Here is a 27,817-nt window from a genome sequence, read left to right as displayed (position 1 = left end):
GCAGTGTGTTCACCCCACTGTTTTCTGTTTTAATCATTTTCTCATCAAGTACTCGTAACACTATGCCGAAATATTATTCTCCCAAATCAAAAACTTGTGCGAATTAAAGCGTTTTTCCCTATTGACTAAATTTAGTACGTGTGGGTAAGAGGCATCAATTTCATTATACATTGTAAATGATATTGTATTATAAACACCTGAAATTATGCTTTTTCCACAGCCTGTCTTGAGTTACGTACTGTACACATTTGTGGGCACAGTCGGCTTTTTAACCCATTATGTTCTGCCTCAAGTACGGAAACAGCTTCCCTGGCACTGCTTTTCCCACCCACTGCTGAAAACAAAGGAGTATTATCAATTTGAAGTCCGAAGTAAGTCATATAAAGTGCCTGCATTTTTTCATATCCAGTAGTGGAAGGGCAGTCAAAACTAGCATTTGCAATGCAATCGGTCTCGCCTTTGGGACCTTATATGTATTTAGCTATGCAGCACATTAGCCTGTGTGCGGAAATATCTACTGTTTTTTAACAAGGAGGGAAAGTAAGCACCAAACTGCGTGGCATACCAGGTATGGGAACACATGGAGAGAAATATTGCCTTTCAGCAGGAAATGGTATAGTCCAGAGCTCTGTTTTTAATATAAAATCAGGGCCTTTGGTGGTCATATCACTGAAAATACAAGATTTGAATAAAATATTGTCATGGGGTGCTCGTGGAAGACAATTTCTATGCACAGGAATCTAGAGAATGCTAAAGTGATTCTGATATTTTACTGACCTCTGCTGGTCGTTTTCTATCAAGAAAGTTAAATAGAGGCAGTTGCCAGAATTTTTTTTTAAAGAAAGTCCCTCAGTAGTAAGCAAATCCTGTATTACTGACCTCTACTGGTCGTTCTCTATCAAGACAGTTCAATAAAGGCAATTGAACAGAAAAAAAGTCCTTAAGTGGGAGCAGACAAGTCCTAGGGCTGATCTCCAGAGCCCACACAGTACATACACATACAAGCATTGGCATAGCCAATTAGGTATCGCCTTTGGGACCTTAAAGGTGTTTAGCTAGAGTTATTGGCTTTGCAATGTCTTTAAGCTATGTTGTAGAGCATTGTGGCTGCTGTGCATGGTGAAACGTTGAAACCGCATCGTTTTCAGATGTTTCCAAAATTGTACAAGATGAATAACCGATCTGTGCTCTTGCAGTAATGAATTTCACTTTCTTAAGGCAATGACATGATCTATCAAATAGTGATCCACCAAAACGGTAGCAAGGATACGTGTGATCAATCCAAAGAGCTGCTGATTGAGCCACAAACCACAGGAATTAGAGGAATAAAACAATGAAAATTGCATATGTAATGTTCATGCCTATTGGCAACTCAGAGTTCAACATGCTCATTCCCACCCAGGTGTATTGAAGCTTGAATCCTATCCTGAATGAAACCTGGCAAATCTCTTGTGAAGGCGTGCCCAACATGGGTCCAGGGTTCCTGGATCCGAGGCAGCTTTCAGGATAACCTCTGGCTGTGGAAGTTAGTTCCAATGAGTTTCACTGTATGCAAATCTAATTTATAGGGATATCTCCAAAATACGCCAAGGATCCAGTTCTTCTAAACCCACATTAATAACATCCCGAGAACAATGTCCAAACTTACTAGGAAGTAAAAGAAATATATACAATGTGAATGTAAACACACACAAATATTATTAATGCAAACCTCACAAGTAGCAGAAGGGACTAGTCGTTTCCTACAGCAGACAACTAGATTTCTTTCCGATTGTTTTTTTGTATTATTTTTACTTGGGGTATTGTTTTCTGAGCTCTAAAGATGTTTTTAGGTCTCGCTAGCGTAAGGCTGCGCGCATGCGCAGTCTCGCTGGCGAGATTTAATGTTAATAGGTATTTTCTGTAAGGGGCTTTAAGCCCCGCCCCTCTTTTCCATTAGCCGGCGTCACCGGTTTTGCTAAACGGTGGCCAGCCATTGGAAAAGAGGTGTTGGTGACGTATTTGCTTGGCTTTTCGAGCCGTCCCATATGGACAGACTCGCTTGCTTTGCGTTGGTCGCAAAAGGTTTCTTATCTTTATGGGGCCAAACACATGGCCCCATAAAGACAAGAAACCTTTTGGCAGGCTAGGCCGTCCAAGTGGCTTGGCAGAAAAAAAGCCCAGCGAATACGTCATGGCGTGCGCTTGTTTGTATAGAGGAAATGAAGAGAAAAACGTCCCTCCTCCACAGAGCCGGTGATGCGCATCAAATTGCACCTAAGGAAAATGGAGTTTCTCGCACCAAGCCTCCGCTTAACAAGATGTTTCTTTGTGGCTGAGACAGATCCCAGCCCGGATCAAAGGCATGGGGAAGCATTCCAAGCCGGTGCTGAGACATTAATCAGCCGGACTTCGAGGCTTTGTACCGAAGATGGGCCCAACGTGAATTAACATGTCCCTTTAAGCTGCACAAGATTTGTTTGTGAGAGGAAAATACTGTACTCCAGCACAAAATGGATGCAGCGTGGAGGCAGGGGTTCTGCACCAGAGACCTGTGGGTAACCTGCAGATTTTATGGTATGCTGTTAACTATGGGAACACCAAAGGCAAAATCTCTCAAAATGTGTGCGCACACAATTTATTTTGCCCTTGTTTTAGGAGACCGAGCGTTGTGTGGACAATAGAAATTAGACCATAGAGACATTTTCTCATTGAACCAGTCTCCTGGTTGGTGTCTGCAACTTCTGTAGGCGAGGTCGACCCCTAGCGTTCAGGTTTCACGCCAGGTACATTCTTACACAGCATGCCTTATTGACAAAGATAAGCATCTCACCCCACCTCTAATGTTACCCAACATTTATGAAGTGCAGCATACTCCAAATAGTAAAATGTGGTTAGAGCTCGGCATGCGACTGACACTGACCCAGCCCTGCCGGTTCCAGAAACAGGTCACCAACATTCCTCGCTGTCCTACAGACCAGACTGCCCCTAGTTCTCGGTTGAGCTGAATGACTCATTGCCAACAGTCTGACTGCCCCCCAACCCGCCTTTCTCTAAAAGGCCCCACACACAACATAAAAGGGGAGCGCAAGTAATGAAAGGTCACCGCTGTGCATTTCAGGAGGAACCAGTTATTTTGTGAGGGACCTCCCAAGGGATTAAGTTTTCACATTTTACTTTTCTATTGCCAAAGGAATCAAGTCCCTGACTCCAGCCTCCCGACCTTCCTGCCACCCTGAACTGAGCCCCATTCATTAAGCTGGCTGGCTGCAGCGAGCCGAGGCAAGGAAGGACAACAAGAGGAGATAAAGAAGAGGGAGGCTGCTGGGGGCGGGCTGCTCAGTGCGAGGGCACCCCGGTATCTGGAGGCTGCTCTGGACCTCAGTGCGAGGGCACACTGAGATCTGAAGACTGCTTGGGAAGTCAGTGCAAGCTGCGAGGACACCCCAGTATGCGAGGGCACCCCAGTATGTGAAGGCTGGTGGTAAGTCAGTATGAGGGAACCCCAGTATCTGAAGACTACAGGGGAGCTCAATACGAGAGGTCCCCGGTATGTGAAAGATGCTGGGGCAGGCTGGTGGGAGCTCAGTGCGAGGGTGTATCTTAAGGCTGCTCGAGAGCTCAGTATGAGAACAGTTCGGTATCTGAAGACTGCCAGAGCTGGGCCAGGGAGCTCACTGCGAGGGCACCCCGGTATCTGAGTTGCTGGGGAAAGGCTGGTGGGAGCTCACTGCTAAGGCACACTTTATTGCAAGATGTACGCAACGACTCAGCAAAACTATGTGGGGAATGTTGGCAGGGGTGAACACATCACCCCTGTGCCTAAACAGGTCAAACGGGCAACGTTACATTCCTCCTCAACATGAATTAAATATAGCATTGCCAAAACAAAAAAAATACTTATGTACAGCAAACACGTGAGCCCTGCAGCCTCCGGGACCCTCGGCCTCCTGATGCCCGACAGAAGCTCAGTTGGAACCTACAGCACAGGGCATGAGATTCCAAAGGGTGGGGGGAGAGGGGCCGCCCCACTGTCAGGGGAGCGAGCTGCGAGGAGAGAGTAGAACGAAGAAAGTAGTGCACTGAAACAAAACATGTGGGCACTAGTGAAAGGATTGATGTAGCATGGGCAGACTCCATGGAGTAGCAAAACAACCACAAGGCAAGACAAATGCACACTATTCACCAACTATAGCAATGGCATTTCTAAAGGCAGAGCAAGCAACCAATAAAAAAGCAATGGGCTTGTGTGGGTGTGTTCAGACTTCACGGAGAGATTACACCATGCCTCGCAGAGCAGCGCATGCATGCTGACTCTAGGCTCGACATAATAAGTATATACTAAAGTATATACAAGAGGTCTCGAATGCTCGACCTAATAAGTATATACTAAAGTATATAAAGAGGTCTCGAATGCTTGACCTAATAAGTATATACTAAAGTATATACAAGAGGTCTCGAATGCTTGACCTAAAATTTTTTACCAAAACAGATCACTTTAGTAGTGCAGAATTAAAATAAAGGTAACGTGCACCAGAACAGTTCCCCTGAACACGTTACCCATGAGCCATGAAACTGTTACATGGATTTGCTTATGTCAGCATGTGCATTCAATGGAAAACGTGAAGTTTGCTCAGCACATTTATTATCTCTCTAAATGTAGTGTTTTACAGAGGCGATCTGGTCTACAAGTCTGTAGAAATGGAAGTAACATTTGATCCACTGCAAATTAGATCATGTTAGACACTTTGAGGAAGGTCAAAGGTTAATTTAAAGAGAGGTTGGCAACATCATTGAAACATTTCAAGAAAGGCCTTGCAAGAGACCTTAGTTAAAGATGAAGCTGGAGACCAACAAGGGTCTGATGTTTTGGCAAAAATTGAATAATCCTATTGCATGCAGCCGTCCTATGCTGTATCCATATTTTAGCCAACTCTCTGGCTGTTACGTTGACGTGTTTTCCATGATTTAGCCTTAATTACCGCTTTTTGCTAAAAGTACAAAATCTGCTTAAGTACATGTATTGCTGTATTCTAGGACATTATGTAAAAACTGGAAATATTTTAAGGAAAAATTATGCAAATGCGATATGAATTAAAAAACCGAATCCTCCTTTTAGATTTTTTTGATTTCAGTGGGTTCAAATTTTCAGCTGGCTTCAGCTATTGTCTACCTATTGAAAGAATTCATCTGTATCTTGACAACATATGAATTCAACTTTATTAGTTGTAATACATAAGGGCAATTTGTATACACAACATAATTATTTTCTATGTTCGTGCATGACATGTATTTGTTGGGCGGTTACTGGTATGGTTATGTGTTCTGTTGCTAGGTATTGTTACTGAAATAAAATGTAAACAAAGTGTACAGTGATGTCTTTGCTTTTTGTTAGATGCTGCACACGTGATGTGGTTTGAAAAGGCGCACGTTTGGCTCCTCTTTATGGAGAAGAATATTATCTACCCTCTGATTGTCCTCAATGAGCTGAGTCGTGGTGCCAAGGATATCACCAGCCCTAAGAACCTGAATATAGGGTGAGTAGATGTGCGCCCCATTGCTGAAGACCTTCAGAGTTGTAGTGGAGAGATGCTCTTATTGACGCTTTACAAGGTTACATCGCATCACGCTTTACCTTTATGTGGTAGATCCATGCACTGTAATTAATGGTTTGGATCTCCTTCTGATCATAGTCTGCAACTCTTATTAACATTCTCTAACAGATGTTTATTGATTCATATAGGTACTGTCTCTGCTCCCTCTATGACTGAAGCTGGAGACATCATGTATAAAATGATACTTTTTACCCAATTTACTGCATTTACGATCAATGAATTGGTAAAAACAGCATTTAATACTGCAATGGTCACTGTTTCTGAGCGCTAAAAACTAGACACTGTTATTCAGTTTAATTGGAAGGCGCCATTTGAAAACACTCTGGTCTTTGGAAACTCTGAGCAGTTTGCGATTTTGAGCTCACAAAATCTGCAGAAAAATGACTTTTGTAACAATTTATGACCACTCCTTGTAAAATGCTAAAAATGGTTCTGCAGAGTTTGCTTAGCAGAAACCTGTGTTCTCCACTGCTATGATAAATAACACTGCAAAATGTAAGCTAAGGCTCTGCAAGCGGAAATGTGAAAATTAGGCAAAGGGCAAATAGTTTGGTAACTTCACAGAACACTGGGGGCAAAAATATACCTTACACATCCTTAGGAAGATATTTTTTTTCTTTTTTTCTATGTGTTATCCTGTCCCGGAGATCTGTATGTTTCCAGATTCTTATCTATTCCTGCTTGTGTAATGCTTACTTGAATTATGTCATGAGAACAGGCTTGAGACCACTATTTTTTAGGGTAAATGCATTCATTCTTTTCCATCGCTAACGTGTCTTGATTAACTTCCCTGCTGCTGTAGTTAGTAGTGTCGGCTGTGAAATGCCATAACTGTTCTCAGTTATTATAGTCCTACTTCCAGTTCTGGTGTTTGTATTCACAGAATGATGATTCCCAGAGAAGCCTAACCTGGGTAGTGGCAGATTCCCTTGATTGTACGAAACACCTCTTGTCATAGTGTTTTAGGACATCTGCGCCATATAGACATAATGTCCGCTGGACCTCAACAGCCATGCCAACATATGGGGAGGGTGGTAGGGACAAATGCTTTGTTTCATTGGGGGGGGGAGAGGGGGATTCCAGTCTGCCACAGTGCAACAGAGGGCAGCTTTTGTTGAAAAATAGCCCGTGCTCCACCACTGAAGTGGTAGAAAAGAGCCATTTGTTGTCTGGTAACCTCGGTCAGAATTGTTTACTGTGCGGGGGTTTCTAGAATTACTTGCGCTTACCTGCTGGGTAATAATTTAGGTGCCCTCATAATTGTAGTCAGGGTAATTAACAGCAACACTTAATTCATGCTTGTCCATTCTATATTGAAGTCACTCGATATTTGTATTATGGTGAATTCTGTTGGTGTGGAAGGGGCTTGATTGTTGGGGCAAACAGATACAGCAACAGGGGGCAGCCCTAACTTGTTCTCCTCTTTATTCATTCCTTTTCCTGATTAGGACTCAGTTTGAGTGTTTCTGTCTGTCTGCACCCATACAATTTGCTAAGCTCCATTTTCTGAAGATGAGTCCTACCATACCTAACCCACTACCTTCTCCTTGAAAGTTTTCCTTCTAGATCTAACACTATCTTGACATCAAAAGCTCCCAGTATGTCTATGACCTTTTTCCGCTCATCAGTTCAGACGCCGGTGTCAGTAGATTCAAATCCTTTGATTTACTTAAGATTATTAACACCACTATTTCGAGAAGGCCTGCTTTCCAACAGTTATCTTAATATGTAGATCAATACATCATTTGCAACAATGCTAATTTTTATTTCCAGATCACCAAAGTTTAGGCTTCTGACACTGGGGTTGAAGCTTCTTTTAAGCTTGGGCATTTCCTTTTCTAAAGTGCATAAAATTGGTTAACGTGGGTAGCATTCCCGTCAGTTCGGATAGTGTGCTGTTCACAGCTGCCCTTGGTTAGGGTCTAAAATGGTTGGGAAATATCCAGTCTTGTGACCTTCACATGTAACAGTGCACTTGTTCTTAACTCTTCTATCATTACATTACTTTGTCCAAAACATTTCTTTCTTACATTATGTAACACCTGCCATCTCTGTATAAATCTTGTTTAGGCACAATTCGTTTGGTTTTAGGGTATCCTGGCTTCATGAGGCACTTTCCTGAGTGTTTTACCGCTTTTTCTTTTGTTAATAAAGTTGTGACATTTTGTTTTGTGAAGCACAGTTGAAAAATGTTCAGGCGGAAGTGAAATCTTTGTAAACTATGAAAATGACTGTGTAACCATCTACTTACAGGGCCTTCTGTATTTGCAGGTTCCTAATGGCTAATAAAAAAAATTACTTTGACCTAGTCATTCATTTCCTCCATTACTGCTTTATAATTTAGGGAAATTATTCACTTCTGTTGCACATAAATTATTTTTTATTAATACTTAGTTGGCCGGTACTGGTCTGGGTTTTTTGAAATACCTGTGGTAAATCTATTGTGTTCCTCTTCTAAGTGCCACAAATCCTTTTTCATGCTTGTAGAATGTGCTAGAGGAGCCCCTCTAGTAAGCCCTTTGCACTAATCTCAGTAGTTGTCCAACACTAGTTTCTAAGAAAAAATTGTTTGTGATGCTACATTTTCTGATGGAGGTTCCCAACCCTTTCCTCTAACACCACTGTGACACACTGCCACATAGTGCCATAAACAGATTATGATTTTGAAGACTTCCATATTGCATTGCCCACCCAGCCCTCATGTGTCTAATCTCAAAGACACATAATCTGTCTAGAATACATCGTTTGGTCATATGAGAAAAGTAATAAGCTACCCTCTGGATATTGCTCCTTTTGCAGCGTGAATCTTTCTGGATTCACTATGCTGTGCATTATTCCGCGATCTTGTGGTTGGGTCCGGATTCGTAGTCTTTTCTTTTTTTTTTTTTTTTTTTTTTTTTGTAGCCCAGGTGGGCGGCGACGACCACCATTTGGTGCACCTTCCGTGACGTCGTCGTGCTTCCTGCGGAAGTCCCACCTTTGGGGCGCCATCTTCAGATTCTTTTTTCCGCCGTTGGGTCTGGATCGTCATCGAGAAGCTCCAGAGTTACAACCGAAGAAAGAAGAAAGAAAAGCGAGTTTCGTCGACAAATACATCGGAGTTTCACAGGAAAGGAGGTTATTTCATCAGCAGCGCGAAGAAAGGAGGTTCAGCGCCCTTTTTTCTTCGACGACCTGGGAGAATGCGCACTCAGAGGCCCTGAGCGCAATGGACAAGACGCCATTCAAGTTCTGCCCAAACTGCCACCACAAATTCGCGCAGAAGGACCAGCATCCGGTCTGCAACCTCTGCCTACCGGTCGAACACCAGAGTAAGGACTGCAACGCCTGCTCAGCCTTCGCGCCGAAGACGCTCAGAGTGAGAGATCGGCAGAGAAGAGCCAACGCCAGCATGGATGGCAAGGATAAGGCCCCGTCGCTCTACGCTCTGGGCCTCTCCTCGGACGACGAGGACAACGTCGCCGGGACAGCCGAAAACTTCACGGTCGTAGAGACCGACAAGAAAAAAGAAGACGAGGTAAGAGAATCGTCGAGCGAAAAACAGAAAGTACCTCAAACACGAGGGTGACTCGAAAAAATCTGAGTCTAAGTCCACGAAGGGAGCCCCGGCGCCGAAAATTTCGACAACCAAAGGGGGAACCATGGACAAGAGGCCGAGCGGATCCTTAGAGAAGGACTCCCTGGTGCCGAAAGACGCCAAAAGGCAAGGGTCGTCGAAGACAACCCAGGGAGCGGCCCGATCGACGCTGAAAGAACGGTCGACGTCGACGCAAGTTTCGACGAAAAGATCCGCGGTCGACGCCGAAAGCATCTCCGAGATGGAGAAAAAGAAAAGGCGGCTCGAGGCCGAAATGGAGAACATCCTTCAAAGGAAGAAGGAGTTTGACGCCAAGATGAAGGAATTCAAGATTCCAACGATTTCATCGGCGGACGTCGTCGAGGTCGAGGAAGAATTCGACACCGAGGGACTGATGAGGGATCTCGAAGAGGAAGACGATACCTATTATGAAGAGGAAGCCGAGGAAGAAGACCAACAGTCGGTCTACGGCTCGGCACCATCGACCAGCCAGGAGATTGAATGGCAGGATCTCGACACCGAGAACCCGGAGGAGTCCGTGGACACGTACCCTTCGAGGCCTTCGCCACCCGACGACATCGGGGTGTACAATTTGGTGGTCAGGAGCGCAGCGACAGCCTTCGGCGTCAAACTCGACGAAGAGAAGCCGAAAGCCGATTTTCTCGTCGAGACCCTGCTCCCCATCCAGACAAGGAGCCAGTTCCTCCCCATGCTTCAAAGCGTGATGAATCAGGGGAGAGAAGCCTTCAAGGAACCAGCGACCTGCCGGTCTATCACTCCGAGGACTGAGAAAAAGTATAAGCACTCTTCCCTCGACCCCCCCTTACATCAAGGGTAGCGTGACCGCAGACTCCATCATAGCGTCCACGGCCAGGAGAAGGGCCAACGTACCAGCAACCTCGGGCCCACCACCTGATAAAGAGAGCAGGAGGATAGACCTCACAGGAAGAAAGGTCGAGAGGAACGCCGCTATGCACTGGCGCATGGCGAATTCCAATGCTCTCCTCAATAGACACCAGTACCAGCACTGGGACGAGATGGGAGAGTTAGTAAAGCATCTCCCCGAAGAATACCGCCAGAGAGCCTCACACCTAGTTGATGAAGGCAAAAACATCGCCAACTCCTGCATAAAGACGGCGTTGGACGGGGCAGAGACCTCAGCAAGACTCATGGCCATAGGGGTCACCGAGAGAAGGCATGCATGGTTAAGAATCTCGGGATTCAAACCGGAGGTGCAGAACAACATCCTTAGCACCCCCTTCAACGGAGAGACACTGTTCGGAGCAACAGTTGACGAGAAGCTCACCCAGCTAAAAAGAGATAACGAAACGGCGAGGTCCATGGGGGCCCTACAGCACAGAGGAATGAGGCGAGGCAACCCCTCAAGGAGACCCTACGGTAGGGGAGGAAACCAGCAGGGCCCGTCGGACCAGACGTTCCAGCAGGGTCAGCAGGGTGAAGGTCACGGACAGGGTCAGCAGAAGCAAAACTGGCAGTACCAGCCCCGGGGCCAGTCCTTTCGCGGGAGAGGGAACGGACGTGGCCACAGAAGGAGAGGGGGGGAGCAGCCCTCATCAAAGTGACTCTGCACGCAGGAGGACGCCTACCCTCGACATGCCCCCAAGGGTGAGGCGCGAAACAGTAACATCGAGGGGGAGAGAAGGATCAGAAGCCTACGAGCATACAACACCAGTAGGCGGAAGGCTGAGACTCTACCTTCACGAGTGGCAGCGTATAACCACAGACAAGTGGATACTGAACATCATGCAGTACGGGTACTGCGTAGATTTGGAAAGGAAACCGCCAAACAGGAAGCCAAGGGGAAGGCAAAGATCGGAACAAGAACTGACCCTACTCAGAGAAGAAACACAGAAGCTTCTACAAAAGGAAGCCATAGAGCCAGTGCCGTTCAGAGAACGCAACAAGGGGGTCTACTCAAACTACTTCGTGGTCCCGAAGGTAGACGGGAGCCTCAGACCCATCCTAGACCTGCGATACCTAAACAAGTTCGTCAGAACGCAAAGGTTCAAGATGACTTCGCTGCAGGAGGTGCTGCCCCAAATAAGACACGGAGACTTCATGGTCACCGTGGACCTCAAAGATGCCTACCTGCACATCCCAGTAAACAGAAGACACAAGGGACTTCTAAGGTTCAACATCGACCAGGAACACTACCAGTTCACAACCCTGGCATTCGGATTAAAATCAGCACCAAGGGTTTTTACAAAATGCCTGTCGGCGGTCGCGGCCCACCTACGAAAACAGGGGATACACGTCTACCCCTACTTAGACGACTGGCTGGTCAAGGCAAACTCGCGCGAAAAGTGCGCAGCGCACGCAAAACGCGTAACAGACACTCTCACGAACCTGGGGTTCTCAATCCACTGGGGGAAGTCGTCGATGGAACCGGAGCAGGTGAAGATTTTCCTGGGGGCAAAAATCAACTCCCTGTGCGGCACCGTGGTGCCCAGCGACAGGAGGACAGATGCCCTACTGAAGGAGACGCGGCTCTACCAGAAGGGGCGAGCTCTGACAGTGAGGGCGGTGAGCAAATTGATGGGGATGATGGCGTCGTGTATCCAGCTAGTGCCGAATGTACGCTTGCACATGAGACCATTCCAGGAATGGCTACAACAGCAATGGTCACAAGCAAACGGAAGTTGGGAGGATCTAGTGGTTGTTACGCACGCAGTGCAGGAGGAGATAACTTGGTGGAACAGAGACAACATGACAGCAGGGAGAAGCCTGACACCACCAAACCCAACGATGACCATTACCACGGACGCATCGCAAAGGGATGGGGGGCACACATGGACAACCTCAGAGTGAGGGGTCTGTGGGCTCCAGCAGATGCGGTTCGCCATATCAATTACCTCGAGTTGAAGACAATCCTACTAGCCCTGAAGGCATTCCAGAGGCACCTGTACAACCAGAGGGTGTTGGTTCAAACGGACAACACCACGGCAATGTTCTACTTCAACAAGCAGGGGGGGACACAGTCGTTCCCTCTCTCCTCTCTGGCTCAGGAGATTTGGAGATGGGCCATACCTCTCAGGATAGATCTACTGGCAATTCACCTAACGGGGAAGGACAATGTGGAGGCAGACTGGCTAAGCAGGCAGACCTCTGCATCTCACGAGTGGGAGCTCAATGGCCAGGAAACGAAGAAGCTTTTCCGGAGATGGGGAACTCCCACAATAGACCTATTTGCAACACGCCAAAATGCAAAATGCCAAAGCTTCGCGTCCAGGGAACCAGATCAGCAATCCCAGGGGAATGCCCTATGGATAAGCTGGTCGAGGACATTTGCCTACGCCTTTCCACCGATACCCCTGTTGCACACAGTGCTCAGCAAGTGCAGGACCAGCAACATGACTCTAATCCTAGTGGCCCCGCAGTGGGCGAGGCAGACATGGTTCTCACAAATTCAAGAAATGGCACAAGGCAATCCGTACAGGTTCGAGAGGAGAATAGACCTGCTCTCAATGCAAAACGGGGAGGTCCTGCACCCAGAGCCAGAGACCCTCAACCTGGCAGCATGGCTCCTGAAGACCTAGAGTTCGCGCACCTAAGGTTGCCTCAGAGCACTATGCGAGTGCTACGGGAGGCAAGGAAACCAACTACAAGAAAATGCTACAGCGCAAAATGGAAAAGATTCACGGTGTGGTGCAGGAAAAAAGGCCTGCAAAACAGAATGACAAGAGACTCAACTGTGCTGAGGTACCTCACACACCTTCTAAAGAGTAACCTCTGCTCGAGCTCCCTAAGGGTACACCTAGCAGCGATCGTTGCCTACACCAGAGGTGAGAAGGGTACGAGTTTCTTCACCTCGCAGGTGGTGAAGAGATTCATGGAGGGAGCCAAAAGAATGGCCCCCCCGAAAAGGTTGCCGCCGCCGGCATGGAATTTAAACGTGGTTCTGACGGAGCTCATGAAGGCGCCGTTTGAACCCATTCACAAGGCCACTCTGCAAATGTTGACGATGAAAACTGCCTTTCTAGTGGCCATAACCTCACTACGCAGGGTGAGCGAGCTTCAGGCACTAACGCTACAGGAACCCTACATTCAAATTCACAAAGACAGGGTAGTCCTGAGGACGGACCCACACTTCATGCCCAAGGTAGTGTCGGCGTTCCACATGAATCAGAGTATCCAGATACCAAGTTTCTTCCAAAACCCGACTACAAACGCAGAAAAGGCACTGCACACCCTCGATGCCAGGAGAGCGGTGATGCACTACATTGAAAGAACCAAGGAACTCAGGAAGTCGAAGCAGCTGTTTGTGTCCTTTGCTACTAGCTTCATGGGTAGACCAGTGACCAAGGGCACCATCGCTAGGTGGATTGCCCTCACTATTCAATTCTGTCACAAACAGGCTGGACAGGAGCTAGCGGAGGGGCCCCAGGCTCACTCCACAAGGAAGAAGGGGGCCACCGTTGCCTTCCTGGCAAACACGCCCATCCAAGACATTTGTCTGGCTGCAACTTGGGCATCTGTGCACACGTTCACAATACACTACTGCGTGGACATTCAGATGAATAAGGAAGCACAGGTCGGACAGAAGGTGCTACAACACATTTTCAACGACCAACGATCATCTTCCACCCAGCCACCACAAAATTAGGAAAACCGCTACAAAGTCTATGCACAGCATAGTGAATCCAGAAAGATTCACGCTGCAAAACGAAAAGTTTCTTACCTGTCGGTGTAGTTTTGCAGCTTGAAGATCTTTCTGGATTCACTAGCGAACCCACCCACCTCCGCCAGGAAGATGAGGCTGAAGGAAGAGGGGGTAAAATGGAAAAGATCAAACAAATGGAAACGTTCAGAAAATGGACAAAAGGATTAAGCAATCGCCTAGGGTAAAAAAAAAAATAAAAAAAAAGAGGGAAAAAAGAACCCGAAGATGGCGCCCCAAAGGTGGGACTTCCGCGACGTCACGGAAGGTGCACCAAATGGTGGTCGTCGCCGCCCACCTGGGCTACAAAAAAAAAAAAAACAAAGAAAAGACTACGAATCCGGACCCAACCACAAGATCACGGAATAATGCACAGCATAGTGAATCCAGAAAGATCTTCAAGCTGCAAAACTACACCGACAGGTAAGAAACTTTTCGTTATGCGATGTTGCTCTTTCCGAACATCCGAAAAGTCGTTTTACCAGCAGTGGGTTCTTGTAGCTGTTTTGAGGCCTCTGTCTGTCCCACACGTTTATTCCATAATCTCTAGAGATCATCGATACCAAATTCAATTTCCTCCTAGAATGGGATGGTCCTTTGTAACTTAGACATTTTGGTGTCAAACTTTCATTTTTGGCCACTGGATTTCTCCCGCCTGTCCCTTTGACCAATTGCAATCTCTCTTACTTTCTCATAGAATGTGTACAAAAAGGGATTCATTTTTGCACAGTGGGATGGTCAACCTGTTTCTCTCCAATCCAGAATTGAAGTAATTAATAAGGCTAACTCATGGGCTTTGTATCAAGAGCAAACACAAGGAGATGATGGACAGAGCTCTGAAACTTTTCATACACTCCCCTCCAGTCACAGATCTGGGTTGAATCCATCATTGTTCTTTAGCTCACTTCCCCACCCCAGTTCAGACCCAGTTATATGCAAATCAGTCTTGGCCCTGTTCCTCATGGGAACAGTCCAGCCCGAACTGACTGGGTCTGAACTGGGGTGGCGAAGTGTGCTAAAGACAATGATGGATTCAACCCAGACAGGGGTGAGTGTCAAACTTTTCAGTGCTCTTTTCGCCATCTCTGTGTGTTTTCTTTGTTAGCCCTAAGTTCCCAGACGTGGGTCCCTTGCTCACTTTGCCACTGGATTCAAACTAGCCTGGCTGATGAGGGCTGTTAGCCCAAAACCGGTACCAGAATGCTTGTTTCCGGTCCAGGGAACACATGGTTTGGCAGTTCGGGCTGGACTGTTCCTATGAGGCAGAGGGTCAAGACAGATTTGCATATGGCTGGGTCTGAACTGGGGTGTCGAAGTGAGCAAAAGAATGATGATGGAATCAATCCAGATCTGTGACTGGGGCTGAGTGTCTGAAAACGTTCAGTGCCTGTCCTTCATCTCCTTGTGCTTGCTTTGTGTCATGAGCCAATAGTTGAGAGACACCATGTCAGCACCTTCCTTACATGTACAGGAAAATACATTCTTGTCTGGTGCATTTAAGTCTTGGACATTGGAAATAAGTATCTTGACCATGGTTCTTCCCATTTCAATGAACAAATAATGTGCACCACGGCACTATATTCCCTGCAACAAGCAACACATCCCCAGAAGTGTGTGTTTGTGTACAAAAATTACTCATCATATATGACCCTGTATTTGGCAACCAATAATAGAAACTAATACAGTGTCTGCTGCCTCAAACACTTCTTTCATCCTAAATATAGGTAGAAGAGAGCCAGTGCCAGGTTCCACAGACCCCCTCTATCCCCACCTTGCCCCATTCCTATTTTGTCACTCTTTCCATATCCAGTTGCAAAACTCCTCTTATGCCCCCTTCAGTTCCCACCTTTACCTGTTCTCTTCGATTTTCCCTGATTCCTGCACTTCACGCCACTTCTGATTTGTGGCTGACCATACCACCAACCTCTTGCTGGATCAAAAGGCCTCTGCCTAAATATAAAAATTCAATCATACAAAATGTTGATGGATGGAATGCTCAAGTTAGGCTCAGCCAGTGGTAATTGCTTGTTGCTGATGTTAATTAAAGCAATCCATCCATCACTTTTTTGTACAGTTTCGTGTGTCACACTAAGTGGGACGGTTATGCCCAGACATGGGTCCCATGCACACTGTCACTGGAACCAATGCTCTATCCGGCTTATGAGCCGATAACTAGGGGAAAACTGGTCCTGGGTTGCTTGTGTTCCGGTTCATGGATGACCTGGCCTGGCTGAGATGAATTCAAACATTCCATCCATCACTTTTATGTATACTTTAAATATAGAATCCTGCTTTCCCCTGTCTTCTTAGGTTTGTTCGCTACCCTTGCAGCATAAGGTCCATGGATGTAGCAAGTGAAGAGTCTCCCTGATCTATAGTCATCCTCATTTGCCCTCCATTAATAGACACCTGGCCAAGTCACTTTGTGGTTCCTCCTTCCTTTTAGTTACCTGGCTCTGACCAACATCATGTTTTTTTTCCTTTCTACCTTTTCTGCTGGAACATCATTTTCTAAGCCCATCAAGCACATTTTCAGAGGCGTAGACAACATTATTGTGACCATATATTTAATTCCTTGGCGTGTGAAAGCCAAACATAAACATTTGACAGGTCCTACATGTTTTGACCCTGCAGTTCCATTGTCATGGAGTAACAGAGAACACGTACTGCAGTATCTGACAAGAGGATATCTTATCTCATTTTTCCAAAGATCTCTGCATTTAGGATTTTATCCTAAACAGAATATTTATATGATTTGGAGTTCTGGCACCTTTGTGTGTGTACTTATGTCTTGTACTCTGGACCTGATCATTGTCAGTGCATGAGCGATCTTCTCCCGTAACTGCAGAAAACATCCATTTAAAGTGACTTTTTACCACCTCCTTTCTGCCCACTCTTCCTGATCTCTAATACTGATATTCTCTATGCTCGTACGATCTCACTGGTCTTCATATTTGACTAATGCCATTTCCATCTGCTCGAATGTTACTACTGTTCTGCAGACGTGTTACTTAGCATGTGTGTATTTTTTTACTTTAGACCCTAGTTCCTCTACCTTTCCTTTCAGCATTATGTATATTTCTGCTAATCTCCAGTATACATCTCAGGTTTTTGAGGCCCTTATTCACGTTTTCACAGATTTTGAGTCTTAGATGGCCGAGGCACTCTTCTACTGCCTACTTCGTAAGGCCAGGCAACCTGTGTGAGGTTTCAAGATTCCCAGCTTAAGTTCCGGAATTATCTCCGCTAATCACTGTCCTGGCTTTGTGTCATAAAGTATTTCATTATGTTCTAAGATACAGAGTGTATGTTGCTAAATGTGGCATCCTGCCACGCAGTCACATATTTGTCGTTATCTTCAGCGTTGCAATCAGACAGGGCAAGACTTCCATTTCCACAATTGGATCCTGTATCCGTCCCACTATGTCGGCTTCCACAGATAAAATTAAGATGCACTTTAAGAATTAATCAGTGGTGCACTTTAGATACCTGACCTGTCTTGTTGTAAGTATTGTGTGGCAGGTTTGGAAGGTTCCTCCATTTGGCTGTCCATCTTCCCACCTTGACTGGGGAAATCCTTCCATCAGCATCCCACAAAACGTTTCCTTAGACACACTTGCCTTCTGTCTCTTTCACTGTAGTCCTTTACCTTTAACTTTGCCATCACCTCATGATGCCATTGGTATGCAGAAAAAAAATAAAAGGGAGAAAATGGGCCCCTATCCTTCCAAATGTCCTTGCATCTACATTAGTTGTGGCAAAGTATGAGGGGGCGTCTGTCGTCCATTAGCCTTACTTGTGTGATGCCAGAGGCCCTCTCCCTGCTGCATGGTGACTGAGAGACTCAAGTGCCACATGAGAATGGCTTGGATGCTAAGCACCTCTCTAGAGTTTGTAGGTACAGAACATTATCAAGCAATGCCTGTGGCCCCATCTTTCTTCTAGCTATTCAGTTGGTGTGCCTGATGCTGCTCCGCCTTCTGCAGGGGCATCTTCTCAGGCAGGAGACCCCTTTCAGCTAATGATGCTCCCTCTCTCTGGTTTATCCCCCACATTGCTATGCTTGAAGCCATAAGGTGCCATAGTAACCATTGAAGGCTCCATGCAGAGCGGCTCTAGCTCTCTCTCTCTCAGCCTGATCCTTGTCTCAACTCTCATCACCCCTCATCTTCCTCCTCAAAGGAAGTGTTTTCTTTGGGAAGGGGCTTTTAGTAGGGGGTTGGGGGAGACTGGTTAAAATATGCCCTTGCAGTGTGACAGAAGGAGCTGGGGAATGCTCCTTCCTAGCCGACCATCACCTTGCAATTTCCAAATTAGCAACTTTGTTTAGGTAAATGAGATGCTGTTATAGGTCTATCCTCTAAATGGCATCATATGCAGTACAGAATAGTCACAAAGTACAAAAGTGTTGTCACTAGAAAGTAGCTGGCTTCTTTAAGGGCACTGTCTGAGGATCCGAGGGTGCAGCACCCTCAGAGGAAGAATGTACAGAGCTCTCTAGCCCTTCAAAGGTCTGAATACCAATCATGAATTGAATTTGATGAACTTTGGATAAAACTAATCTCAGTATGAGGCCTAGGGTGTTGCTTACTTATTGAAGTCTTTTGTGGAGCCCAAGTGGGCCTTTTTCTGTAAGGCATTTCAGTAGTGCCGACATGTCAACATGTAAACTAATGATTTATGATTTCGGACTAATGAGCGCGAACAAACTGGAGAGAGGTTTTGTTTAAAAACCCTGGTCCCAACTCCTTTGGGTACTTAAACCGGTCTTATGTCTGGTTGTGACTCTTTTAGCAGTAGTCATTGTAGGAAATTGGGCTTTTGTAGCAGTTGTCCCCCCCCACTTTTAGCCCCCTTCTGAGGTCTCGGCTCTAGACGGCGCGCATGCACTGTCTTGAACAGAGACATGCTGTATCTACTTTGAGGGCATACAGCCCACCCATTGGCTTCACATGTGACTACACTATTGACGCTCCATTTTTCGTTCTCCCCATTTGTCAAGGGCATGCATACATCATGCCTCTTCCAGTGTTTAGCCCGCCCTGAGAGCACTGTCCAACTATTGGTAAACATACGCAGTGGCCATTTTCGTCCATTGTTTCGGGACTACATTTTTATTTTTGGAAATGGGTGCCCCGGTCCCTCCACACTTTAAGAGCGCTGGTGTTTTAATTAGCAACGAGCTCTGTTTTTATTTTTAAAAATCCTGTGTCACTGCCTGCTTTAACTAGTAGCAGTCGCACGTGAAAACGGCAAAAAGGGAGCATTGTTTCCAATCCACTGAGTTAAACATTTTAATGGCTCATTTTTCGTTCTCCCCATTTGTCAAGGGCGTGCATACATCATGCCTGTTCCGGTGTTTAGCCCGCCCCAAGAGCACTGGCCGACTAATGTTAAACATACACAGTGGCCATTTTCGTCCATTGTTTCGGGACTACTTTTTAGGTCGTGCCTAGCGCAGTGCGCATGTGCTGCTCTAGGACAACAAGTTCTTGAAATCGTTCTGGGCTTTCCACACGCCCGTGCGTGTGTTGTTTGTTTTTGCATTATTTTCACTGGTCTTTGCGTGTGTCTTTCTGAAAAAGACATCACGCAATAGGGCAAAGGCGTCTGCATGTATCCGCCCACGGCCTACCGCTGCGGTTACGTGCAGGGGCCATCTGTTCTACCATCTGTTTTTAATTAGCGCGGCGTGCACCACTTGCGTGCTTTTTTTTATGCAATCATTGGCAGGGCACAGGCTGAGCAGTATTAGAAATGTCCCCAGGAGGGCACTACTCCCCGTTGATTCCCTCATCGATTCCATTTACTTTACAAGAGCGGATTGCATGCAGCGTGTAGATTGGCTTGAGTGCATAATACTTGAAAAGCCTTATAGTGGGGCGCAGTGATCAAAGCTTGAGACAGCCTTGTTATAGTGTAGCGCAGTGAACAAGACTCGGTGTGCAGTGAACAAGGCTCGAGACAGCCTCATGTGGCCCTTCAAGAATGCGATATGGCAGCTGGCACACGGAGTGCAAGGCTCCAGACAGTCTTGCGCAAAGCTTCAGGAACACGTTATTGAGGCGCACGGCGGACCGATATCCGATGGCCTTATTTTCTTGTGTTACCAATGTAACGGAATGAAAGTCTCACCATAAGGAACAAAAAATGTAAACTTCTCTGCCACTTTCCCTTACCAATTCGTACGCAGCTCGGCCGATGCAAGAGAATCTTAGTTTCAGCTCTCGGCCAACGACATCCGACATCTGATAAAATCACAGCTTGCTGCCTCAAAAAACCTTGTTCCCAGTTACTCACAATTTGGTCTCTATCGTAGCTTGCCGCCTCACAAAACCTCGATCCCAATTACTCACAATTTGGTCTTGACAACTTTCTTGAATCATCAACAAGATGCTCCAGAGGTGGAGGTGCAGGTTTTAATGGCTGTCCTCTGTGCAGCTACTCGTCGCCAAAAACATGTAGTAACTCCACACAAATCCAGAAGCGAGTCACTAGTTTCTTTTATGCATTGTAAAATACTGTCACCTCCAGCAGATCCACTTCATAACTGCCAGCTCCTGGAATCTTCTACACCCCACAGTCCATGTTAGATCATAGGTAAGAAGCGAACATTTCTACCGGGACCCAGTTTTAATCCTACTTCTCATATCCACCCAGGCTAATGTGTGCAATATTATAAATCTCTGGATTGCGGGATTAGAAATGTATAAAAAAAACACAATACAAATTAGCAAAGCCATCAGCTCTCGCCTTTAAAAGCCATTGGTAAAGCCAATAGGTCTCACCCTGCTGTGCAGCATCTGGATGCTGTGCTGCATGGCTAAAAAAAAAACAAGGTAAAACCAGCATTGGCATAGCCAATAGGTCTCGCTTTTGGAACCTTATAAGTATTTAGTTATGCAGCACAATATCCTTGGTGCAACAACATCAACTGTTGCATGGCTAAAAACTTATAAGGTCCCAAAGGTGAGACCTATTGGCCATGCCAATGCTGGTTTGTTTTTGGAAATGGGTGTCCGGTCCCTCCACACTTTAGGGGCGCTGGTGTGTTAATTAGCAACGAGCTCCGTTTTTATTGTAAACCTGCCGTGTCGCTGCCTGCTTTAACTAGCATCAGTTGATCGTGAAAACGGGAAATAGGGAGCATTCTTTCCAATCCACTGAGTTAAAACTTGTTCATGCCTCGTGGTATTTAGGCTTTTTTCTTAACTAAAAATGAGGGTAAAATTAGGTCGCTCATACAGAATAAGGATCAATTAACAGTTAAGGTGTGTTGGGAAAAAAATGCTTTTGATTGTTGCTTAGCAAGTGAGAATGCCTTAACTGTTAAGCGTGGAGAGCTCTTTATCGTCCATTTAAGATCGGTTGAGCAGCTTGTCCTATATCGACATCTAGTGGCACTGAGAGCTTTGCCTTTTCTGTGTTCTTTTTGAAAACCTGTGCAAATATCTCATAACTGGTTCAAAAGATGAGTAATAGTCCTCTTTTTTTTTATTTTGTACTCTGGAATCTTCTCCAGGTTCTCTTATTCTAGATCAGATCTGCCCATTTGGGAAAGGATTTTGAGATAGGGGACTTGTTCCAGGCACTACGCAGGGGTGCCGATTAAACTCGAATACTGGAGATTTCTCTAACTTGGTTGGTGTCATAACCTGACCCACAGATACCTCTGTGGACTAACACTTAGGCCTACGCTTGTTTCTGGTTTGGCTCATCAGACATGCACCTTGTTACTTTTGACAGTAGAAAGATATGCAAATGAGAAGTCCTGTAGACTGCATGGTTTATTTAATAGGGCAAAAGCGATTTTGGTTGCACAGTTTGTTTCCTTCATTTTTAAAGCAGAGTGCCAGAAACACATTGAACTTTACCATTCTGTAAACGGGTGATGCAGTGTCTCCAACGGTGTAGCACTGCTGGTGTCCAACATAAATCAGTCATTTTTGCTTTGTAAGTAACGCACCATGATTGGTACAGTCTGATAATTGGTACTTTATGGCATTTTTTAAGTACCTTTAACACTTCTGTCAGTGCCATGTGTAGCTCATGTGCATAGATATTTCTAATTTTCATTTGATTAGTTTTGTTCATCTTAGACTACCTCTCTTGTAAAGGATTTCTAGATAATGCTTCATTAACCAGGCCCCTTTTAAAGGTGTAACCCCTTCCATTTTCATCCCACTCAAAGCACTAATGCTTAGGACTGCCAGAGGGGCTCGGTACCCCAAACCTTGCGCTTTAACAGCACACGTGCTTGCGCTACAAAAGTGCAGGAAGTCTGACCCACTGTGTATATTTTGAAGCTAGCTTTTTGTGGTTTTTATTTCATGTAAGCTTACGCATCTAAAACCACTCGTTGGTGCCGGAAACTGGAGCTACTGTGTTTTCTCTTTCCCTTAAAACTTTTTATTTTCAAACTTCGAAACAGGCACTTGAGGGGCCCAGCATAGTTGTTTGTCTAGGTCCACACAAAATGCTGACATGCTTGATGCTCCTCATCCTCTGCCTTGCACCCTTGTCCCCCTTCGCCTTGCACCCTTGTCCCCCTTCGCCTTGCACCCTTGTCCCCCTTCGCCTTGCACCCTTGTCCCCCTGCGCCTTGCACCCTTGTCCCCCTGCGCCTTGCACCCTTGTCCCCCTGCGCCTTGCACCCTTGTCCCCCTGCGCCTTGCACCCTTGTCCCCCTGCGCCTTGCACCCTTGTCCCCCTGCGCCTTGCACTCTTGTCCCCCTGCGCCTTGCACTCTTGTCCCCCTGCGCCTTGCACTCTTGTCCCCATGCGCCTTCCACCCTTGTCGCCCTCTGCCTTCCACCCTTGTCGCCCTCTGCCTTCCACCCTTGTCGCCCTCTGCCTTCCACCCTTGTCGCCCTCTGCCTTCCACCCTTGTCGCCCTCTGCCTTCCACCCTTGTCGCCCTCTGCCTTCCACCCTTGTCGCCCTCTGCCTTCCACCCTTGTCGCCCTCTGCCTTCCACCCTTGTCGCCCTCTGCCTTCCACCCTTGTCGCCCTCTGCCTTCCACCCTTGTCGCCCTCTGCCTTCCACCCTTGTCGCCCTCTGCCTTCCACCCTTGTCGCTCTCTGCCTTCCACCCTTGTCGCCTTCCGCCCTTGTCGCCCTCCGCCTTCCTCCCTTGTCGCCCTCCGCCTTCCTCCCTTGTCGCCCTCCGCCATCCTCCCTTGTCGCCCTCCGCCTCCTCCCTTTTTTGCCCTCCGCCTTCCTCCCTTGTCGCCCTCCGCCTTCCACTCTTGCCGCCCTCCACCCATGCCGCCCTCCACCCATGCCGCCCTCCGCATTTAACCCTCCGCCTTCCACCCTTGCCTCCCTCCGCCTTCCACCCTTGCCTCCCTCCGCCTTCCACCCTTGCCTCCCTCCGCCTTCCACCCTTGCCTCCCTCCGCCTTCCACCCTTGCCTCCCTCCGCCTTCCACCCTTGCCGCCCTCCGCCTTCCACCCTTGCCGCCCTCCGCCTTCCACCCTTGCCGCCCTCCGCCTTCCACCCTTGCCGCCCTCCGCCTTCCACCCTTGCCGCTCTCCGCCTTCCACCCTTGCCGCTCTCCGCCTTCCACCCTTGCCGCTCTCCGCCTTCCACCCTTGCCGCTCTCCGCCTTCCACCCTTGCCGCCCTCCGCCTTCCACCCTTGCCGCCTTGCACCCTTTTCCCCCTATGCCTTGCACCTTCTCCCCCTGGTCCTTAAGGAATGCAGCATATCTTATGTCACCCTCAGGGACCCACGCACACATTCCACACATAATGCTATTGCAGGCTGCATGACATGGTTCAAATCATGTTTGAAAACATGACAGGACACAATCCTGTGTGTCATGTCAAAGTCACTGCATCTAACATATGTAAGTCACCCCTACAGCAAGACTTTGATCCCTAATGCAGGGTGTATTATATTTTATGAGAGGACATGTCTGCACGAGCAGATATGCCCCTGTGATGTCTAGTTCTATTACTAGATATTGTAACTGAGCAGGGAGGCCATCTTAAGGTATGTACTGTGCACTGGTCATAACGAGTTCCCCAGCTATATAATGGCTTCACTGAAACCTATGGTGTTTGGTATCAAACACCTCGTATTAATAAACCCACTCTGATTCCAGTGATGGATTTATTAATACACACACCCAGAGGGTACCTTAGAGGTACCCCTTGAACCCATCTAGTCCTCTAGTATGCTGGCTGACTGGTCCTGTCCAGCTTGCCACCACAGACGGGGTTCTGACCCCCTAGGAGGTGAGAGCCCTGCTCTCGGAGGACAGAAGCAATGCCTTCTTTGGGAAGAGGTATTATCACCTCCTTCCCCAGGAAGGCTGGTAATTCAGCATATCAAGGCAGGAGGCTTCAAAGGCCTCTGCCGCCTTTGATATGCAACCCAAAGCTTTCCCAAACCGGGAAATTGCCAACCCCTGACCTGGGCAATCTGCACCAGGGCAGGTAGGAAAATTAGCTCTTTAGGAGGCGTGTTGTACTGCCTGCTGGACCCACCTTTAGGGTGAACAGCCTGAAGTGAACACGAATTTAGAAATGCCACCATTTTGTGTGTGGTGGAATTAGGAATTCTGGGACAGGGTGATGCCCATTCCCCAAAGGTCATCTAAGGGGTGTAGTGACCCCAGGGGTAAGTAGCCCATTGGCTACTAGCTACACTCCCCTTAATGCCCCAAAATTGCATATTTAGGGGACCCCCTGATATCAGGACTTCAGATTTCCACGGACACAAAAGAAAGAGTGGACAATTAAGACTGCTGACCTGAGAACCGAGGAGTATGACTGACTTGGCACCAATCCTGTCTGCTGCACCCGATCTTCGTGGAGCAACCAAAGCGTCCGGCTGCTGTGCAGACTCCAAGAAACCCAGAGGGCTGCCAGTGCTTCGCCAATTGGCAAATACATTCCCTTGGAGTAGAGGAGGTACACCCCTGCAGTCGCAGGCACCAAAGAAGCAGTGACTCGTACACCGACCAGGGGCAGCTCCTCCATGTGGGCGGAGGAGCGTCGCCCCACTGCTTTCTTGCAGTGCGAGATGCAGAAACATAAAATGGTAATATGAATACCATTTTATGTTTCTGCTTCTCGCTCTGCAAGAAAGCAGAAGGGTTTGGTTGGGGGTTTCTGCTCGAGGCAGGGGAGGAGTGGCTAGCCCAATGTTGTGGGCCCTGACTGGTCGGCCCTCTGGGGCCGACCAAACCAGTCATTCGCGCACTCCCTTTCCTCCATGCAAACTGCATGCAGCCTACATGTAGAGAATTGCCTCCCCATAGATAACTGTGTGGGTGGCATCCCAACCAATCACAATACTGCCATTGTAGCGTTGTAATTGGCTTAGGGGAGGGGAGGGAGGCTGCCTGCTTCCTGTTCCTGCGGAGACAGGAAAGCAGGAGCAGACAAAAGATGCGAGACCTGGGAAAGTAGGTACGATTTTTTAAATGTATTATTTAAAACCCCTCCCCCTGCTGACCATTTGCATCCCCCTTCCCGTGAGCCATGCTGGCCGTGACTGACACGGATCTGCCACCTACAGGGTCTACTACTGACACAGCAGCCACTCAGGAAGAGGTAACTGTGCTCCTACAGTACAGATCCGTCCTTCCTCCAAGTGTGGGGACGTCGGGCTCAACATGAGCCTGACAACACCAATACCTGGGGTACTGGATCCCTTGCAGCAGCCAAGACTTGCTGTGTCCAGACCGGACACCGACGCTAAGGAAAACGTCGAGGTACATCAAGGACACTGAGACCCATATCGTGAGTGGCACAGCTGTCCCGTTTGCCCCTCTGCAGCAAAAAACCAAGACAGAGAGAGCCTCTGATCACTGCCACCAGACACCTCAAAGTGCCTCTGCACCCGCGCCCTACAATCCGAGTCCAAGGGAGGTGTCGGTGCCAACAGGGTCCCGAGACCCTCAAAGGCTAAGCCCACCCTTGGTTTTACAAAGACTGGACTTCCAGTCGCCACCTGCAGCCTCTTTCTGCAGACCCCCTCCAACTGCGAGTGACTCCAGCAGAACCCAACGTGAAAAGACACCTGCACCCGAGCCCTACAGCCCGAGGAGACGTAGACCAATGGTGTCCTTCCATGCCTGAGCATCTCAAGGATCGAGCCCCTTAGTGGGTTCCCCCGGACTGTTCCTTCAGTCCCAGCTTGCAGCCTCTTTCTGACCGGACCTTTCCCCATTGAAGTGAATGGGACACCTGATGCAGTAACACACTTCTGCACCCGGACACCCCAGAGCTTCCCAAGGTGACCTGTTAGTGTGGCCTTGGGCCTTGTCCCATACTCACCTCAAGTCCTGTGAGTCTCTGTAAAGTGCCTGAATGCAGTATATGTTTTCCCCATAGGATAACATTACCACACCCAACAATTGCATTTTTCTATACTGTAAAAATTCATAACTTGAAAAGTACTTACCTAATTCCGATCTTGATATCTAAATTTATATGAAAGTAGTGTTATTTTTATAAATTTGTGTTGGATTTCTTTATTGAATGTGTCACTCACTTACTTTGTGTTTTCAATAAATGCTTAGCACTACCCTCTGACATGCCTAACTGCTGGCCCATACTACTGCAAAAGAGAGAATTTGGGGTGTCATTAGTGCCTCTGTAATTCCTTTGGGGTTTGCCTGGGCTCTCTGCACCGTGTATCTCTTTTTGATCCACTATATAAAGAGCCAGCTTCCTACAGTCTTCAGCTCCAACCTGGCTAAATTCTATTTAGGCTGTCTGATATCCATCCAAAAACGAGTTACCGTAACATACTGATAGCCCTGCTGTCTGTGTTTCCAGATGAAACTGCCCTGCAGCCAGATGTATAAACTGAAGAGTTGAAAGCACAAACATTTGCAGGACGACAGCCTCGGACACAGCACCTGTCTAGCCCTGCAGGTGCAGCAGTAGGCCCTATGATCAATAGTGTTGACAACCAATAGCAATTGCAGAATGCTTTGAGCTTTAATGCAGCCTGTGTTGCTTGCTAAATGAAATCTTAGACTGTGCAAACCATGACAAACACTTACAATCCGCTTTAAAGCAATTATATGTTGAATTAGAAAAAACTTACCTTCCAGATATCGCTTTATCAGTGTCTTGTCTAAAACTGGTATCTTTGCAAAGGAACAAAAGTTGCAAAGTACACCCTCTTTAGGAGCAAGTGCAAAAGAGATGAATTGATAAAACCTCCTTTGTTATTGGAAGACGTTTGCCAATCAAGCTGCTGTTCCAGAGGTGTCCCCGAGGGCCAGCTGCTCAAAGCTATACTTTTCTGGGGCATGGTTCTTGCAGGGACAGTTCAGGTCAACCTCTCAGTGAAAATGATTACATGCCAGACTCTCTTCTTGCTTTGTGAATTGTGAAATGAATTACTTGTATGACGGTTGATGTCATTGGTAACAGAACATTTTCAGCTTGTGCTAATGGATGTATTTTTGTTTTGTAAATCAATGAGGTTATTTATTATATTGGGCTATAATTTTTCCTTCTCTCTCACTCTTTTGCAGGCTTGGTGCTCTGATGATAACCATTGCTGGTTTGAAGCTCTTACGATCGTCCTTTAGTAGCCCCACGTGTCAGTATGCCACGGTTATTTTCACAGTGCTCTTCTTCACATTTGACTACAAAGTTTATTCAGAGACCCTGCTGTTGGACCTTTTCTTTATGTCGATACTTTTCAGTAAGGTAACTGGACATGTTGATCTTATATATATATATGCCATGTATAACTTGGGCAACATGGAAAGCTTTTGTAGTTGTGATGGAGGTGAGGCTTTCCGAGATTCTATATTTCAATGATTTCCCAGAGCAGGGGGAGTTAGAAAATATGTATTGCTTTCATCACGAGGTGGCTCATACCATCATATGTCCATTTGAAGTGGGGAGAGGGGCTTTCATTAAACTAACATTTTGAATGTATCCATGATCTAATTCCTCTAAAATCCTACAGGCACAAGGTTCTTTATGGATTA

At 46.9% G+C, this 27,817-nt stretch overlaps 1 protein-coding gene across 3 annotated transcripts in view; it reads left to right on the top strand.

Annotated features, from left to right (window-relative positions):
- Nucleotides 1-27,817, top strand: part of PCNX1 (pecanex 1) — a 617,237-nt gene that overhangs the window by 450,331 nt on the left and 139,089 nt on the right. For all 3 annotated transcript variants that reach the window (XM_085627291.1, XM_085627290.1, XM_085627289.1), the window contains exons 20-22: nucleotides 221-371; nucleotides 5,375-5,516; nucleotides 27,353-27,530. In XM_085627291.1, coding sequence (XP_085483417.1) covers nucleotides 221-371; nucleotides 5,375-5,516; nucleotides 27,353-27,530 — 471 coding nt within the window. The remainder of the gene's footprint in view (nucleotides 1-220; nucleotides 372-5,374; nucleotides 5,517-27,352; nucleotides 27,531-27,817) is intronic.

Source organism: Triturus cristatus, chromosome 9 (genome assembly GCF_964204655.1).
Source record: "Triturus cristatus chromosome 9, aTriCri1.1, whole genome shotgun sequence".
In the NCBI taxonomy this organism is placed as follows: Eukaryota; Metazoa; Chordata; class Amphibia; order Caudata; family Salamandridae; genus Triturus; species Triturus cristatus.
The sequence above is the reverse complement of the archived record's forward strand: the minus strand, read 5'-3'. Positions and strand labels throughout refer to the sequence as shown.